This window comes from Talpa occidentalis, unplaced genomic scaffold (assembly GCF_014898055.3).
Source record: "Talpa occidentalis isolate TD23 unplaced genomic scaffold, MPIMG_talOcc4v2.1 talOcc4.16, whole genome shotgun sequence".
NCBI lineage: Eukaryota > Metazoa > Chordata > Mammalia > Eulipotyphla > Talpidae > Talpa > Talpa occidentalis.
The window spans coordinates 70635379-70652433 of record NW_023601653.1 but is presented as its reverse complement, the minus strand read 5'-3'; the positions used below and the strand labels follow the sequence as shown (position 1 = coordinate 70652433).

At 50.2% G+C, this 17055-nt stretch overlaps 1 protein-coding gene across 1 annotated transcript in view; it reads left to right on the top strand.

Annotated features, from left to right (window-relative positions):
• The window catches only part of NTF3 (neurotrophin 3), a 66128-nt gene extending 50295 nt beyond the window's left edge, over window positions 1-15833 (top strand). The window contains exon 2 of the mRNA XM_037514509.1: window positions 14560-15833. Within this exon, the coding sequence (XP_037370406.1) occupies window positions 14560-15354 (795 nt within the window). The 3' untranslated portion in view covers window positions 15355-15833. The remainder of the gene's footprint in view (window positions 1-14559) is intronic.
• The last annotated feature ends 1222 nt before the right edge of the window (window positions 15834-17055 follow it).

Below are 17055 nucleotides of genomic sequence, written 5' to 3'. Positions count from 1 at the left end.
CCACTGGAGCCAGAGGGTGGTGGGGGTGGGAAAACAGGACCCCCACAGCTATCTCTCACTCTTCACTCCAAGGGGCTGGAGAACCCCTGTGGGAGACAGAAGCTAGCACTGGAATGGTCTTAGGGTGACTTATTCCGATTCCCTCACTTTACACAGGAGCAAAGGGATGCTTGGGTTCCAGGCCTCACACGACCAAATGGGGAGCTGAGAGGAACACCCCAGTCTTTTGATTCCCCTTAATCCTGGGTTGTCTCCCCTTTCCTGCATCCCTTTGCCAACATACTGCACATACACACTCACACACACTCAGACAGATGCACATCCATGGACACACTCCCATTCACACACACAGACTATACACACAACACACTCTCATACACAGACATATTCACACATGGACACACACACATACACACATACACAGACTCACACACAGACATACACACACTTGCATGTACTCACAATCACACACAGACACACATTCATAGACACACTGCCATTCCCCACACAGACCACACATAGAGTCTCACACATGGGCTCATGCACACTCATGGACACACTCACACAAGAGACACACCACACACCCGCTGCCTGGCCTATTCCTCATAGCACATGCATAGATTGGAATTCCTCTCCCCAGCAGCATGCTGGGTGCTGCCTCTGAGGACTCTCAGGACAGGGTCCATTGGGGCCCGCTCATGGCCTCTGCAGCTTGGCAGGAAGCTCTTTGAAGGAGTGTGTATGGCTTCGGGCTGCCCCACATACCTGGTCTGGCTACCTGCCTACCATGTCTGCCGCAGCTGCAGCACGTTCACTTCCGGCAGGTAGGAAGAAGGTGAAAGCCAGCAGGGGTGGAACTAGCTCTGGATATTGGCACAAGCCCAAGCGCAGGCTAGAACTACCTAGTGGTGGCTTCAAGGGGCCTTGTCCCCCTGTTCCCTGTCCCTCTGTAGCCAGGTGAAGCACAGCTTTAGCAGCCTTTAAGTCAACTTAAACCCCCTTTAAAAAATTTGTCTGTCTCCCTCTCATTCTCTCATTCTCTTCCTTTGTGTGTCTCTCTCACACACACTCGCTCACCCTGAAGTCTCAAAGAATGGAGGTGACGTCACACCTCTCAGCTTTGCGACTCCACAGGGGTCACAGTGCCAGGCTGGAGCTCACCCTTGGGCGATTCAGAGCTCTGGGAGACTTTCCCTTGCCTCATGGTCCCAGCCCCCTAGGTTGGCACCACAGCAGAATTATCCTGGAGATCCTCACTGGCGCCATCATCCAGGAATTTACTTGGACCCTTCTAAGCAAATTGAATGAAATGTCGTCCCTGACACCAAAGGAGGACGTCTCTACTCCTCTGTAGTTTTTCCAGCTCTGGGTGTTTGCTTCCCTTTCCCTGGGTAACAACTCCCACCCCAAAGCTTGTGGTATAAAATAGCTATTTTACCATCTCACGCTGCCGTAGTCAGGAATTTGGGCGGAGCTGTGCCGGGTGTTTCTTCCTTGCCTTTGGCATTGAACACGGTCACTGGTGGCATTCATGTGGCCAATGGGCTGGTCTGGCTCAGCCAGGCAGCTTGACTCAAAACACCAGTGCCTTGGCAGGGTACCTACATGATCGTCCACGCCCTGTCCAGCTTGGTGGCCTTGGGAATCCCAGACGACCACCTGTGACTTAGGGCTCCATGGGCAGGTGAGGCCTGGGCTGGAAGTCACACAGGGTCACTTATGCTGCCCTGTGTTTGCCAGAACAGCCACAAGCCACCCACCTAGCAGGGGCGGGTACACCAACACCACCTCTAGGTGGGAGGAGCCTCAAAGCTTCAGGAGTGTTTTAAACTAGTAACATGCTCATGTACAGTCTGCCTGGATCCTCTTGTAGAGCAGTGAATGGACCTGCTTCTGCTCTCAGACAGAGCGAGAGAGCTCTGCACACGGTGGCTTGCACTCTCAGGCTGTGATCCAGGGCTGTCCTCAGCCTCCACCTGCAGCCTTTCTTCCTGAGACTACAAGCAGCTACCCTCAGCCTCGCAGCTCGAAGCTCATAATGGCAGCTGACAGAGCGGAGAGAAGCACTTGGGAAACAGTGAAGTTTTCAGATGGCATGGAGAGTGCTGGTCATCAGGATGTTGAAGAGCAGGGAGAGCAAAGAGATGGAAAAGTCATCGGGGAGAGGTGGTGTCATGCAGAGTGAGAGCAGGATAAGGGATGGCAAGGAAAATACTCAAAATCCCAAAGCCCTGGAGGAATGTGGATGTCAGCATATGGTACTGATGCTGCCTAGATGTTTGCAAAAGAGAGAGAAGGGAGGATTCTGCCTCCATGGCTGCCACTTAGGCTGGGTGGGGCTGTTGGGGCCCTGCCTGCTTGCAGGGTATTAAATGGGCCACATTGGTCAGGCTTGCAGGAGGCCTCTCAGCCACCTGGAGGGACCCCTGCTGGGACTGAGTCCTGTGGGCAGGTCTCCCCCTTTGTGCTCTTAAATGCGATGCTCTGTGTTGGTTCCAGATGAGCAGCTTAGGCCTGGTTCTCTGCAGAGCTGGGTTCTAGTTCTGGCTCTCTTCCTCATTAGGGTTTCATTGTGATCACTTTCACACCCTCCATAATCTTCCCAATTTTATAAGGATCCCAGCAGGTTAAGATGCCGGTGCCTGGCCCCATCGCTACAAAAGTGACACACAGAAACTGGGCGGTCTAGAAACTGAGCCGTAGTGAGGATCATTTGGATCAGTGGATCAACACTGGCACAGGGTAATAGAAGCACTGAGGATTCCAGCTGGAAAAAACTTCTGAAACGCTTTATTTCAAGCTTTCTTCACCTGTGGTTTCTGAGCTTCTGGGTTAGATTTTAGGGAATCTATGAACTGCCTTGAATTTTTTTTTTTGTTTGGCAAAATACTTCCTGTGTGTACACATGTATGTTTTATAGGGAAAGGTTCTTAAGCTTTTATCATATTTTTTAAAAGGTGGAGGACCCAAATGTAGCTCAGAACTGCCAGAATTCTGTCTTGTGAAGACTAACCTGGAGGGATAAGTGTGTTCCATAGTATTTGGAAAGTGCAAGTCTCTTTTCACTTGTGGCCACAACTGGGGGACATGACTGGTAGTTGTTGGGGATCAGAGCTTCATTGTGTGGGGGGGCAAAACTGAACCATGGAGACCAGTCCTGCCCAAAATACCAGTCACACCCTTATGGAGAAACACTAGGAATGGAGACCCCAGAATGGGTGATGGTCCTCCCATCACCCCAGGCTACGGGTGGCAGAGTTGGTTTTATCCACACACTGAAACAGGTGACGGGCCCCTCCCCTCAGCTCACCCAGGAACCCAAGGCAGGAGAGAGATGATGGCTTCCTGAGCCTCTTCTTGCCCACCTGCCCCTTTACCTTCCAAAAAAATTTCAAAAAAAGAATCTCTGGGTTCTCAGTCTTTTTTTTTTTTTTTAAGATTTATTTATTTATACAAGCACTGGGTACAGTCAGAAGCGCGGGAGGGTGAGAGAATTCACCAGAGCCAGAGCGGGGAGCAGAGTAGGCAGACTGACAAAGTATGATGTACGCTGCTGAGGGGAGCAGCGGACGCGGCAGGAAAGGTCTGTGGGACCCTCGCCGGCGGCCGGGAATCGAACCGGCACTGCAGAGGCTGCGGGCAGCTTTGCAGCCCAGCGATCAACCACTGCGCCACCAGGGAGCCCGGTTCTCAGTCTTATTTACCATCAAATAAGGAATGAAGAAAGGAATCTTTTACATTTGAGGGAAGTCAAGTGTGCATCAGTGTGCCCGCTAGCCCCACGCTGAGGGCTCCTCAGTCACACTGGACTCGTGATGACTGCCTGAGACTCATAAGTCCCCTTGACCTTTCAGAGGGCCTGTCTCAGATGTCTTTGTCTAAAAAAGGGAAGAGCATTAAGAGAGTGGCGTGCTCTCTGCAGTCTAGTTTGCTGCCAGTGAGTGGAAGGTGCCTTAGACTTGGCAATGAGTGGGGAGGCGTGATGCAGTTTCAGCTCAACGGAAGGTCTCTGCTTCTCAATGGATGCGCCATCTTGGACAAAATGATTTAGTCCCTTTGCACCTCAGTTTCTTCAGCTGGAAAGTGGGGGTAATAATGGTATCTGTGAGGTTTCATTGAGATAATCCACAAAAGTATCCTGCAAATTCCCCAGCATATGGTGAGACTCAGTCAATCGCTGTTATTACAAACAATTATTATGACTTGTGTCTGTGATTAAAGACAGCTTTGGGTTCAGAGCGGTGGTGCCAAAATTGCTTTCAGAGGACAAGCTCTGGGTTGGTTTTTATCTCGCCCAGCTGCCCGGAGTCAGCAGACTGTTTGGGATGGAGTCATAATGTTTACCAATCGCCCACCACACTCTGGTTGAGGCGGAAGGCTGAGTTTCCTCCTGTGAGCACAAGTGGGCAAGAAGAGGCTCAAGAAACCATCACAGAGACATTTCTTCCACCTCGGTTTCCTGTGTTAAGGGCGAGCTGGAGGGAGAGGCGTCCAGCAGGGTAGAACAGAAGGGAGTCTTGGCCGTCACTGTCTTCAGACACCGTGGTTTCCTGAGTGGGGATCCAGACCAAAGGCAGCCACAGACCATTTGCCAGTCCCTCCTCTTTCAGAACGGATGATGGCTGTGGGCTTGGGGGGGAGCAGTGAGGAGAGATGTGAGCAATATTTGACACAGACCTGATCGCCAAGTCTGGAGGAGAAAGGCTGCTGTTTGGACATACCTTCTGTGGCCATGTCCTCGTGGGACCAAACCATAATGGTTTGGGTGGGTCCCGGCCTTGCTGTTGCTGTTCTTTGGTTAATACAGAGTCAAAGGCGTGGGCATTGCCAAGCTAGATGTGGTCTTGGTCTGGAAGAGGCATCCAGAATGTGGGTGGAAGTTGTGTTTTAGGATTTCCTTTAGTTTCCAACCCTTAAGATGAAGCCAAGTTCTTTATTCTGCCATTTTGAGACTCTTGGCTGGGGAGACAAGGTAGAAACCTTAACATCATCGTCATCATCATTATCATTGATTGTAATTATGAAAAGTCAATTTCTCAGGTGCCCCTACCTTACAAGGTAGATACCTTATTTTCAACATTATTTATTATTATTATTAAAAGATTGATTAGTAATATTAGTTTACAGTTGTATAGAACTCTGCAGGTCGTGCATCTGCTTGTCACATAAGACTAGCTCAAACATGAAGCATAAATCTACAACAAAAAGATTGACTTGGGGTAGTTAATAGTGATCCTAAGAGTTTAATACCAGCTGTGCCCCCAACTTTCTGTATAATGGAAGCAGCCTTCCTTTATGTTTTCACACTTAGAAAATGGAGTTAATTAACCCTGATGCAAAAAATGAAGCTAAAATCAAAGTGTCTTAGAATATTTAATGATACGATAATTTGAAAATAGTCTACCTGTAACCCATCCTCACCTTGGGGAGCTACCGTGTGTGTGTGTGTGTGTGTGTGCGCGTGCGGTGTATGGGTTTGGGTGGTGTGGGGGGGTATGTGTGTGTGGTGTGGGGTGGGGGTAGTGTGGGATATGTGTGTGTGGTGTGAGGTGTGTGTGTGTGTGTGTGTGTGTATGCACACATGCCCATGCATGCACAGTTTGATGCACAGTGGTGGATCAGCACTAGTCCTAAGAAAAAAGAAAACTGAATTTGTTAGATAAATGCCATTACAGCCAGTAGCTGGATTGACTCAGCTTTTCTCTGCAGAGCCTTCCTTGTCCCCCCTCTGGCCATGAATGAGAGTTTGTAGTATGCAAAGGATAAAATAAGTCTGGTTTCCTGGGGTCTGTGTCGGCATACAAGCTCCTTTCAGATCTCTTTGCCAAGACGTGGCCAAGCCGGAGGGCCCTGGGTCTGTGGAATAGCTGCACTACCTTCCTCCTGGGCTGCCGGCGCACGTTGTTTTGACATGTGCCATACCTTCTGCCTTTGACTGCCTTGGGGCCGGAGGAGGGTTCGCTTTCAACAATATAAAATTCCTCTTCCAACAGCTGTGTAAAGCAGACTTGCAAATTTTAACTCCCAGCTCAGGCCATCTAACTTGCTTTTTGGGCCTAGACTCCTTTTCCATTCAGAGGTCTCTAGTCCTTATTTTCTCACCTCCAATCAAGTCAGAACAATTCCAGAAATTCCTGGATGAAGGAGGCAGTCCAATGTTTGGAGTCTCTCGATTGCATTTTGTCTCCTCGAGAAGACTCCTTTCCTGTGGGTTGTGTGCTCTGTCTCCAGTGCGAAGTCAGCGTGTCCTGACAATTGAGGCCCTTGTCCTATTTCACATCCAGGGCCATGTGGTGGTCATACTGGGCAGGATCAGAGGTAGTTTTAGCAATAACTGCAGAATGAGGCATGTTTGGAGACCCAGTGGATGCACAGCCACCCATGTGGGTGTAGATCTCCAGTGAGTTCTCACCAGTACAACACAGAGGGCAGCTCTTGCTCTAGATCCCCCAGTTGCTTTTGTTTTTCTGGGACTTTAGGTCTTTGTTTGTGATAGTCATTGACCTGCCATTGGCCCATTTCCTGCCCTCTTTAAAGCTCAGTTTATTGTCTCAGGCTTCCTAGGAGTGGGTGGGGGAGTGGCTGCCCCCTCCCCAGGCATGCTAAGAGTGAATGTGGTGGGTTTTAGAAAAGAACAGAGAGCTGGCGGGGAAGCCAGCGCTGTGCAAACCCACACAGCCCTATTCCGGCAAGCTGGGTTCTCATTAGTCCTTGTAGCAATTCCAAGTCACTCCGTACCTCCCTCCTTTTACAAGCATTTCCCTCCCTTGTTGGTTTTGGATGCATGGTGCCCCCAGTGAGTTAACCTACGTGGTTCCAGTTTGAATCTCATCATGCTATTTCCGGGTTGCCAACCCCCACGGGTGCTGGGGCCTAATTGGTCTGTCCTCACCGGTGTTTGTAGCACCTTCCCTTGCAACATCATCGGTGCATTTTAATTAATCTGCCACTTCTCCCTCTCTCCTGCTTCCGGATCATTAATAAAGAGATTAACCCAAACCAGACCAATGCCCAGCGGTGTTGCCACCAGGCTCCTTCCCAGTTCCCGGCCTTGGCCTGGGGCAGGGCACCTTGGGGTGGCCCAAGACTCACATTTAGGCCTTGGGGCCTGTATTCAGAACAAAGCCAATTTGAATTAATTTTGTAATTAAGATATGGAGGAAACACACCACCCATCTTTTATATGACCTCAGTTTAGTGTTTCTATCACATTCTTTTCCTTTTTGGCATTCTACTTTAAATCTGTCCGGTTCCCACCTCTTGCTCTTTCTACTCCTGAATGAGCTATTAGGGTTCTCTGGCAGGAGGTCATCCTTGAGTCCTTAGCATTAATCAGAGGCCATGTCAGAACTGCAGAAATTCCCCAAAGACTTAGACCTCTCTGGGCCCCGCTGGGTAATCTGAGCCAGAACATGCCTTGCCTCTGAGGATGTGGTGCTCAAGAAGTAATGAAATCCCTAGAATTTGCATAGAGAAAACTTGACAAATTAAAATGCATTTCTGCTTTTGATCTCATGCCTCCTCCCCGAGGAAGGTGAGAACAGTGCCTTTGTGCTTTCTGGTAAGTCCCCCTAATTTCCAGTGCCAGAGCCAAGTCCAGCCCTTGAGGTGGACACCCAGTGTGGTCTGTCCACTGTGACATGGCTGTCACAGGGACAGGCATCATGCAGAGGAATCAGCCTGGGCAAGCTTAGGTCCAGGAGGCATGGAAGTAAACTGAATTTTGTTCACCCATTTTGTGGGGCATTTGAAGAAACAGGCGCAGTCGCCTCAAATCCCTAGAAACTCCACTTAGAGCTGAGGCTTCTTGGGGGAACGCTCAACCTGCTGGGGCAGCTGTCTTGGCTCCAGGCTGGAACTTGAGCTTCTTCTGGAATCAAACTGTGTGGAATGTTTGAGAGCAGGGACAGAGAGATACCAGAATCTAATCCTTCATTATATCAGCTCCGGAGCCAGATGCTTGCCCTGCTGTTTATTAGCTAGTTATGAAATGGCCTTGTGCCTCAGTTTCCCATTCTGAAGTGGGAAATGTAAGTAGCTGCCTCATTGAGTTGGTATCCAGGTTAAAGATCGCATGGAGGAGCCTGTGCGTACCAGTCCTGGTACACTGCATTTTTATTCATGGTGTAACGATTGATAGGCACGCAGCAAGGTGCGTGGACAGGGGGAGGCACGCCTGGGTGGGGAAGCCAGTCCTGGAGCAGGAGATGGGAGCTGGGCAGACAGGCCCATCTCTGTGGGGACAGGATGGACCCAGGCTGCTGTTGCCTCTTGTACCATTCTCTGCCCACTTCCTTTTCCATTTCAGCTGCTGCTTGGATACCCAGAAACCCTCTGTGTGTATTGTAAACTGAGCCAAAAAGGAGGAATCAGAAATTGCTCTCTTTTGAGTATTTTGAGGGATGGTGAAACCTTGTAGGAATGTGGCTCCAGGGACTGAGAAAACACCATATGTGGGAAAGCATTTCAAAGTGAGGAAAATAGCAAATGCAAGTTGGTCAGGATCTTGGAAAACTCCAAGCAGGGGAACCGGGCATGGGGGAAAGTGTACGAAGGGGGTTTACTGAGGTCTTTAACAGGTCTTTTTCCAATTATAGCCAAGAAGAGCCTGGGGAGTATGGTCTACTTAAGAGCCAGGACCTGTATTTTCTTTGGGAGAAGGAGGCAGCGTTGATTGGCTTCCAAACCAGGCTTGGCGGCGGCCCAGGCAGGCTCGCAGGCCCGTCCGAGCGTCTGGGGCAGGTCTCGATCGTAGTAGGCACTCGGTCAGTAAATAGCCGTGGAGACCCTGCGGGAGTGCAGCCCTGGGCTCGGCATCTGGCCTGTGTGCATGAAAAAGACACGCCAAGGTTCATTGCCCAGATGGGGGTCTCTGTAAACTACCGTGACCACGGCGGCAGGAGCATCTCAATTCCTCTGAATAGAAAAGTTCACTGAGGGCCTTGCCTGGGAGGAGCCGGCTCTTCTTTCCCTTTTCCACTCTCCCCTCTAGGGAACTATCCTCTGGTGCCTGCATGTGTGCATCCCAGCAGCTGTGCACAGCTCATTGTGCATAAGGGCTCTGCAGCACAGACAGTTCAGGTTCACGCTCAACTAGCGTTCCCAGTGTATCGCCCTGTGCTGGATACTCTGCTAAGTGCTTTCCGGTGGACTTGATTATTCACCCCTCCCAGTCACCGTGGTTATGCACAGGCCTCATGATTGCTGCTGAACTTACAGGCCCAGTGCCCTCTTTGCTGTCTAGCAGTCTGAACTTGAGCCATCCCCTGCACCCCTACCCCAGACCTCAGTTTCCCTATTTGTAAGCATGAGGAGGCTGTCTATGACCTTTCCACCTACAGGCATCGGTGTCTGGGCTGGTTCTACTAGCAGTGTTCCGGGGCTTGCTCCCTACGAAAAAGCTAAAGACAGATTATCAAAGTGGGGCCCACTAGGAAGCTTGCAAATAATTGAGAAACACTTGCCAGGCTACAGATGATTTACTCCCACTACTTACTCCAAAGAATCATGCCAAGGTGTGGAATTTGATGGTAAGGAACAAGACAGATCCAGAAACATGCTAAGGGGCACTTGGTAACTTTTTAGATCTATTGTTTGCTCCTGTGTCCGTCCCTTCCCCAACCCACCTCACCCCGATGGTCTCATTTCTTTGGGCTGTGTTTGTGTGCCTGGACCTGAGACTAGCAGATTTGTCTAAAAGAGGAGGCCTGAGCCTTGGAGCTCCCAGAGGCAGTGCAAACCCAGGTGGGGTAGTAGGAACAGCCACCTTCTCCCAGGGTCAAGCAGTAATACTCAATGTAGAGAATAGCAAGTAACTAATGATCAAGGATCTTTAGATACAAAAGACCTGTTCCTTTCAGACCATCCTACTCTCTCCCACTGCCCCATTCAGGCCCCTACTCCTTGGCCACCACCGCCCAAGAGAGAAATCAGGAAAGCAGGCCTTCTCGAGGGCCTTTGCATGTCCTGTTACCCTGGGTTCTCTCCAACAAATGGTGGGTGGGTGACTTCAGAGCTCCTGTCCGCAGCTCCGACTAGGACATCCTCCCAGGCGGCCCCCATGGGGATCTGCCACCTGACCAAAGGTGGATTTCTCCTCTTACCTTTAAACAGTTTCACCAAGATGGGGCATCTTAGTTCTGACAGCGGGGCAGACTTTGTGGGCCACCCACAGACTCCTACATTCCCAGGAGGACCCTGCACTTAAAAGGCACCCCCCACACAGGGTATATTGCTCTGCAGTTGCCATATTGAAATTGTTAAGAATTCAGCATTTGAGTGTTTTGTAAGTAAGTCCAGTGGGATGACAGAGCCTGTACCTGGGGGCTTGGAGTGTTGGCTCAAACTCAGTCACACCTCATGTCACCCCCATGCCCGCCACCACCCCCCACCAACCTCTACATAAGTTTTTCAAATTGTGTAGCTAGTTCTGCCTTCATCCACTCTTGTCTCTCAGACTCTGCCCAGACCTCCACCTTGTATTCAGTGTGGCATGGAGAGCCTTAAAGGAGAGAGTCTGTCGAGGAAACCATGTGATCGGGAAAGCCATACTTGCTCCCCTACCACCCACCATTGGAGAAAACACACTGCCAGAAAGCAGAGGGGCTGGTGGCTGCTGCTGTTGAAGAGCCTCATAGAAACGTCAGCTTCAGAGCAGGCACTGAAGAAGGGAGAGCAGGAGAGGTAGAAGAGCAGGTTGAGGGAAACAGTACATTCACATGGCCATACAGATGATTCTAGTAGTGACTGAGCAGTGAACACGCTGAGACTTGGTATGGGTGAGCCAACTATGATACGGGGTTGGGCCCGGATGCAAGCAAGCCCTCCCTCTGCCTTGTGTGTCCCCCTCTTGAAGCTGCAGTTTAGGTTTTCCTCATACATCTCTTAAGTAGAGGGGTTGGGTTAGTATTTTTCTGCTTCTAAAACCCTTTGGGTCCCTGCTCAGACCAGTACCCATAATATGCATCCTCTTGCATCTCCAATCCATGGGCATTTTCCATTATTCTTTTTGTTACTCATCCTTTTAATTACTAGCCTGGCCATGGATTTTTTTTTTTTTTTAAGATTTATTTATTTATTTATTTATACAAGCACTGGGTACAGTCAGAAGTGCGGGAGGGTGAGAGAATTCACCAGAGCCAGAGCGGGAGCAGAGCAGGCAGAAGGACTGAAGTACACTGCTGAGGGGAGCAGCGGGCAGCAGGAGAGGTCTGCGCTCCATGTGGGACCCTCCTCCGGTGGCCAGGGAGCAGCCGGGGATCGAGCCGGCGCTGCAGAGGCTGCGGGCAGCTTCGCAACCCAGCGCTCAACCGCTGCGCCACCGGGGAGGCCCTGGCCATGGATTTTTATTCTACGTGGGAACACTCTGCTCCCCTCCACCTGCCTCCCCAATCAAGTGATCTCTTTCCCTATCTGCTCAGCAGTTGCTAGGCTTGGGGAGATTAAAAAGTTATTTTTAGTAGACTATCTTACCTGGAACAAAAGTTTTAATGATAGTTAGATAAAGATTTTATTAGATAATCAAAATGAGGATTCAAACCCAGGAAGAGGGAGCAGTCCAACAGATTTTACTCCATTACAACTGTTCCAACCATCACAAGTTTGAGTTTAGTTTATCTAGGTAGGAACAGTGAAGCACTGGTGTCAGAAATGTAATTATTCTTGACAGGGAGTTTCTGGTTCTAAGTTCTTTTGACCTATGCGTATGTTAATTTTCTCTATGTGCAGAGGAAGGCAAATGGTAGGTTTTTAACCACTTCCCTGATTTCTAAAGAAATGCACTATGGAAACACAAAGGCTGGGTACCTATCATTCAAATCTTGTTTATATGCTCCTTGGTTATTCCTGTTGGGGTGGGGGTGGGGGGGTCCTTGAAAAGGCCGGGCTCCCTGCAGGCAGTATAGTTTTGCATAGTTGCTTCACAGACTTCAAGTTTATGCAGAGGGCTTTGCTCTCTTGTCTGCTAGACCAGGGAGGGGGTCCTTCCCAGAACATTTAACAACATATTCAAATTCTCAGTCCCAAATTATTTTTCTGCAGCTCTATTCTATTTTTTTTCTTGTGAGTGGTGTTGGCCGAGGGGTAATTCTAGTTGCATGTTTGCCATACTTGTGTTTACTTTTCATTTCGTTGGACCTGAAGGATTGAAGGAGGTGTCACTGATGGGCGGAAGGGGAGGGAGATTAGCTATCCTATGAGAACCATTTTCCTAGGATAATAGGGTCCCTGGGGCAACCTTAGGGGTTGGCAGCTGATCTAGAATCCTCTCAGCATTGACCTTGGAGGAGTCAGTTGTCCAGAAAGTGATTCCCATGGAAGGAAAGTGGTCTCCTTATCAGAGAGACAGGCGGGAGCCAGGAGAAGGAAACTGGAACAAAGTGCCTGCAGCATTGGCCTTTGGGGACAGAAGAACAGGACTCAGACAAGATGGGAAGAGGCTGCGTCTGAGTCCTGGGAGCCAGCGAGCACAGGCAGGCTCAGGCACAGCCCTCAGAAAGCAGGGCTGCGGCTCCATTTCTTGTGTCACCTTTGTTTATTTCCCTTCTACGATCCCCCTGGGTTTAGTAAAGTCTTTCTGAAAATACCAAAGGTGAACCAAGGGAAGGTTTTTTATTTTCCATGCTTAGACAGAGCTTTAAAGAGGAAACGCTGTACCCCTGGGGGCCAGGGTGGCGGTAGCAATGGTAATTAAGGAATGGGTACCTCGGGGCGGGTGGCGTGAAGCATGGTGTACAGTGGGGATCGCTAGTCAGCCACCCCTCCCCGCCGGGACAGGATGGAGAGTGCCAGCCTTCGGAAAATCTGGGCTTTGCTCTACTGAGGGAGAGACCAGCTATGAAGGTGTCTCGAGATCAGCACGATAATTCCACAAGGACTCAACAGAAACCCCGTGTTGAGCTTCTCCTATGGCAACCAAAGGAGAGCGTTGATGGGTTAAAATGCCGTCTAACCTGGGAGGTAGCCAAATTAGAAATCGAGCTACTCAAAGAAACATTTTGTGATGCAACCTGCACATGAACAAGCTCAACAGGGAAAAAAATGAATCGACGAGCAGTCTGGCCGCTCAGGACAAGGCCAGCCCATTCATTTGAGCCGGCGGCGGCTGCAGCTCCAGCTTCTGCACGTCGCTCTTCGGCGGGGCTGCGTCCTGTGAAGCGGGTCTCTGGGGAGCAGTTGGGCATCCTGGTGAAGCATGTCTATTGGCAAGCTGGGCAGAGCACCCTGAAACTCGGGCCCTGTCTCAGGTGGGCAGTGGCCTCTCACATGCATGGATAAAGGTAGGAGAACAGCTTCACCAGGGACTGCCTGGCCAGGGAGGAGCCGGTCTCTGTGGCCCCCACCTACCTCAAGGTATTCCTTTGAAACTGCAGTGGGGGGCGGTGGGGCTGTGTTTCTTGAGACAATTGCTAGGTGGTGGCTGCTGATAAAAGAAGGCAGCTGACCTGCGTTCAGGTTGTTCAGGTTCTGTAGCTCCCTAATTTCCAAGGCACAGTGGACTTCGGTCATTTCAGACTCAAGTGATGTTTAAAACAGTAGCAGGTCGCTGTCCACACATAACAGGAGCTGCAGGGAGAGGGGGGACATCTGATTCAGATGCAGTAGGTCCTGGAGACGCATCCTCGCCCTGCTTCTGCCTGCGGGGCTCTTTGTGACCTGGAAGAAGTCCTCAGAAGAGACCAGATCCTCTCATATATAGTTCCTTCTAGTATTGCTTGGTTGGTTTTGTTTTAAAAAATTATTTTGCCCCCTCTCTCTCACTTATTACCCCCTCCCCCCACCACACACACACACACACAGAGCTCATTCCCTATCACCCAGCCACAATGCTGGAAGAAAGTTTGTTGAGGTGAAGGTATTTCTGGATTTGGGGGTTCCTTGGTCTTTGATGATGGCCATGAAAGAATTCAGAGCCAAGTCTAGGCAAAGTAAAGCAAAGAATGAAAATGCACCCAGGAAGAGGTCCAGGAAGGCAGAGTCCAGGGAGAACAACCTTGAGGAAAGATGGGGGACTCGTGGAGTGCAGGGGGTGCTCACTCTGTCCCTTTCTGGGCCTTACTGCTTAGGCACCCAGAGTGTTAATTTATCAATCTGTGCAGTAGTTTCTACTGTGCTCCCAGAGGATAGTTTATCAGCCCCAGGAGCAGGTTGGGTCGGGGGTCTGTCTTCACCCCTTTGCTCTGTTTCAGCTTTATGGGCCAACCTGTAAGTTGGGGTGGGGGTCTGCCTTCTCCCCAGTAGGCATTTCTGGGCTATCCCTGGGCTTTGTGGGCTCTGGACATGTGTCCTGGGGTCCTGGGTATGTGGGCCATTCAGGGCACTTGGACATCTAGGAGAGGTGCTTTCAAGATTAAGAGGCCTCGTATTAAGGCAGTATTTCCCAGGGTCAGGGGAGAGAGATCGGCTGCCCCATCTCGGGATGGCAAAGAGGAATGTGGTGTCTCCCAAGGTGGCATCTGCCCTCTCTTGCCCTCCCAGGGCACCCCGCCTCAGGTACCTAATCCGAGATAACAGAGACACAGCTGCCACGACCTCCTATTAACCCCTGTGCTTCCTTTCCAGATCTTACAGGTGAACAAGGTGATGTCCATCTTGTTTTATGTGATATTTCTCGCTTATCTCCGTGGCATCCAAGGTAACAACATGGATCAAAGGAGCTTGCCAGAAGACTCGCTAAATTCCCTGATCATTAAGCTGATCCAGGCAGATATTTTGAAAAACAAGCTCTCCAAGCAGGTGGTGGACGTTAAGGAAAACTACCAGAGCACCCTGCCCAAGGCGGAGCCCCCCCGGGAGCCGGAGCAGGGCGAGCCCGCCAAGTCGGAGTTCCAGCCCATGATCGCAGTGGACACGGAGCAGCTGCGGCAACACAGACGCTACAACTCCCCCCGGGTCTTGCTGAGCGACAGCACCCCCTTGGAGCCCCCACCCTTGTACCTCATGGAGGATTATGTGGGCAACCCCGTGGTGGCCAACAGAACCGCGCGGCGGAAGAGGTATGCGGAGCACAAGAGCCACCGGGGGGAGTATTCTGTGTGTGACAGCGAGAGCCTGTGGGTGACCGACAAGTCATCGGCCATCGACATTAGGGGACACCAGGTCACGGTGCTGGGGGAGATCAAAACCGGCAACTCTCCCGTCAAACAATATTTTTATGAGACGAGATGTAAAGAAGCCAGGCCTGTCAAAAACGGTTGCAGGGGGATTGACGATAAACACTGGAACTCTCAGTGCAAGACGTCCCAGACCTACGTCCGAGCACTGACGTCGGAAAACAACAAACTCGTGGGCTGGCGGTGGATACGGATAGACACTTCCTGCGTGTGTGCCTTGTCGAGAAAAATCGGAAGAACATGAATTGGCATCTCTCCCCATATATAAATTATTACTTTAAATTATATGATATGCATGTAGCATATAAATGTTTATATTGTTTTTATATATTATAAGTTGACCTTTATTTATTAAACTTCAGCAACCCTACAGTATATAAGCTTTTTTCTCAATAAAATCAGTGTGCTTGCCTCCCCTCAGGCCTCTGCCATCTGTTAAACCTCCTTCTGTGACCTGGCTCCCGGGGCCAATCTGTAAAATCTGTACACCAGTGTTTTGCATTCAGTATTGTCAAGGCCACGGCTTTCGTTTTAGTAAACTTGTTGAAATCAGATGATGTCAGAGTTGTGTGTAGACACAGTTCCGTCCCGCTCTGGTATTCTTGATGTTGGATCCATGAATCAAAAGAACTGTTATCACCTCCATAGAAAATGATACCCAGTAGCGCTGAGCCCCACCCTTCATTCTGGCCAGCAAGTTCACTGTCAAGACCTTCCTGGCTTGCTCTGCTGTCTTGCCAATTAGAATGAGGATGTGCTCTGATGTCACCAGCTTGGAAGAATAACAACAAACCTGGCAATTTTAGTTTTGGAAGTTTCTTTTCAGCAAAAACTTGTTTGGGGTTTGGGATTGTGGAAGGGTTGGGTTGGTGTTTTTTTGTTGTTTTTTTTTTCTTTTTTTTCTGGCTTTGGTTTCGTTTTGCTTTTTGTAAGTGGTTTTCATTCCCTAACTCACATAGGAAAAAAATGTTAAGTATGTATAAACAGAATGATCGTATGGTTACCCAGAAGTGAACTGAAATGGATCATGAATAATCGACACTCGGGAGATAATTTACCCATGAGACACCCTCTTGGCGCATGGCCGCCCCCTCATCTGGCCGCCCCCCCCTTCGAGCAGCATGAGGGATGGGAACAAGCTTCTGTTTGGAGTCAGACCTGGGTTCAAGTGTCTGCTCCACCCTGGGACTTTGACAAGGTTTAGAAGACTCGGAGCTTGGGTTTCCAGGGGTCAGGAAGTCAGATGGGAATTTCTGTCCACTTTTCCAGGGCGCTTCAGGATTCAACTAAATCACCGCTGTAGACGTTTCTAGCACAGAGCAAAGCATGACAGCACCTTCCCTTCCTCTTCTTTCTTAGCCATCACTTTGAGATGGAAATGCTCAAGTGGAAGGGACCCCCCCATGCCTACTGCACCCCAGCGGGGGTACACACAGCCAAGAGGTCATCGGTGATGGCCACGACTGCCCTCAGGCCTGAGTGGATCCAAGAGGCACCCTCCTCTCTCTGGTTTGTCGGTTCCCTAAAGGTGCTCATCTCCCATCTTGTGGGAGGAACGATCCCACTATGGGGCCCACCACTTTTCCCTGCACCCCTATCCTGAGTGTTCCTTGATTGCCCTGCCTTCAAGGCCTGTGTGTACTCTCTGAAGCAGCCTGCACCCCAGAGATCTCTAACACATGCCTAAGAGAATATGCATCCTTATGTGACATGAACCTCTGGAAGCAGGCTCAGCAAATGGCCTGGCTTCAGTTACTAGCATCGTTACGCTGTGTTCGTTTCTGGATGCCTACAACATGAAGGCAGGAGTGAGGGACCCCAGGCACACTGCGTGCTAGGCGCTGTCAGACACTGCACCATGAGCTGTCATGGATCCTTTGAGTAGCCAGTTTTACAGGAGGTGAAACAGGCTGGAGGGTGGAATCTGCCCATGGTCACTGAGCAG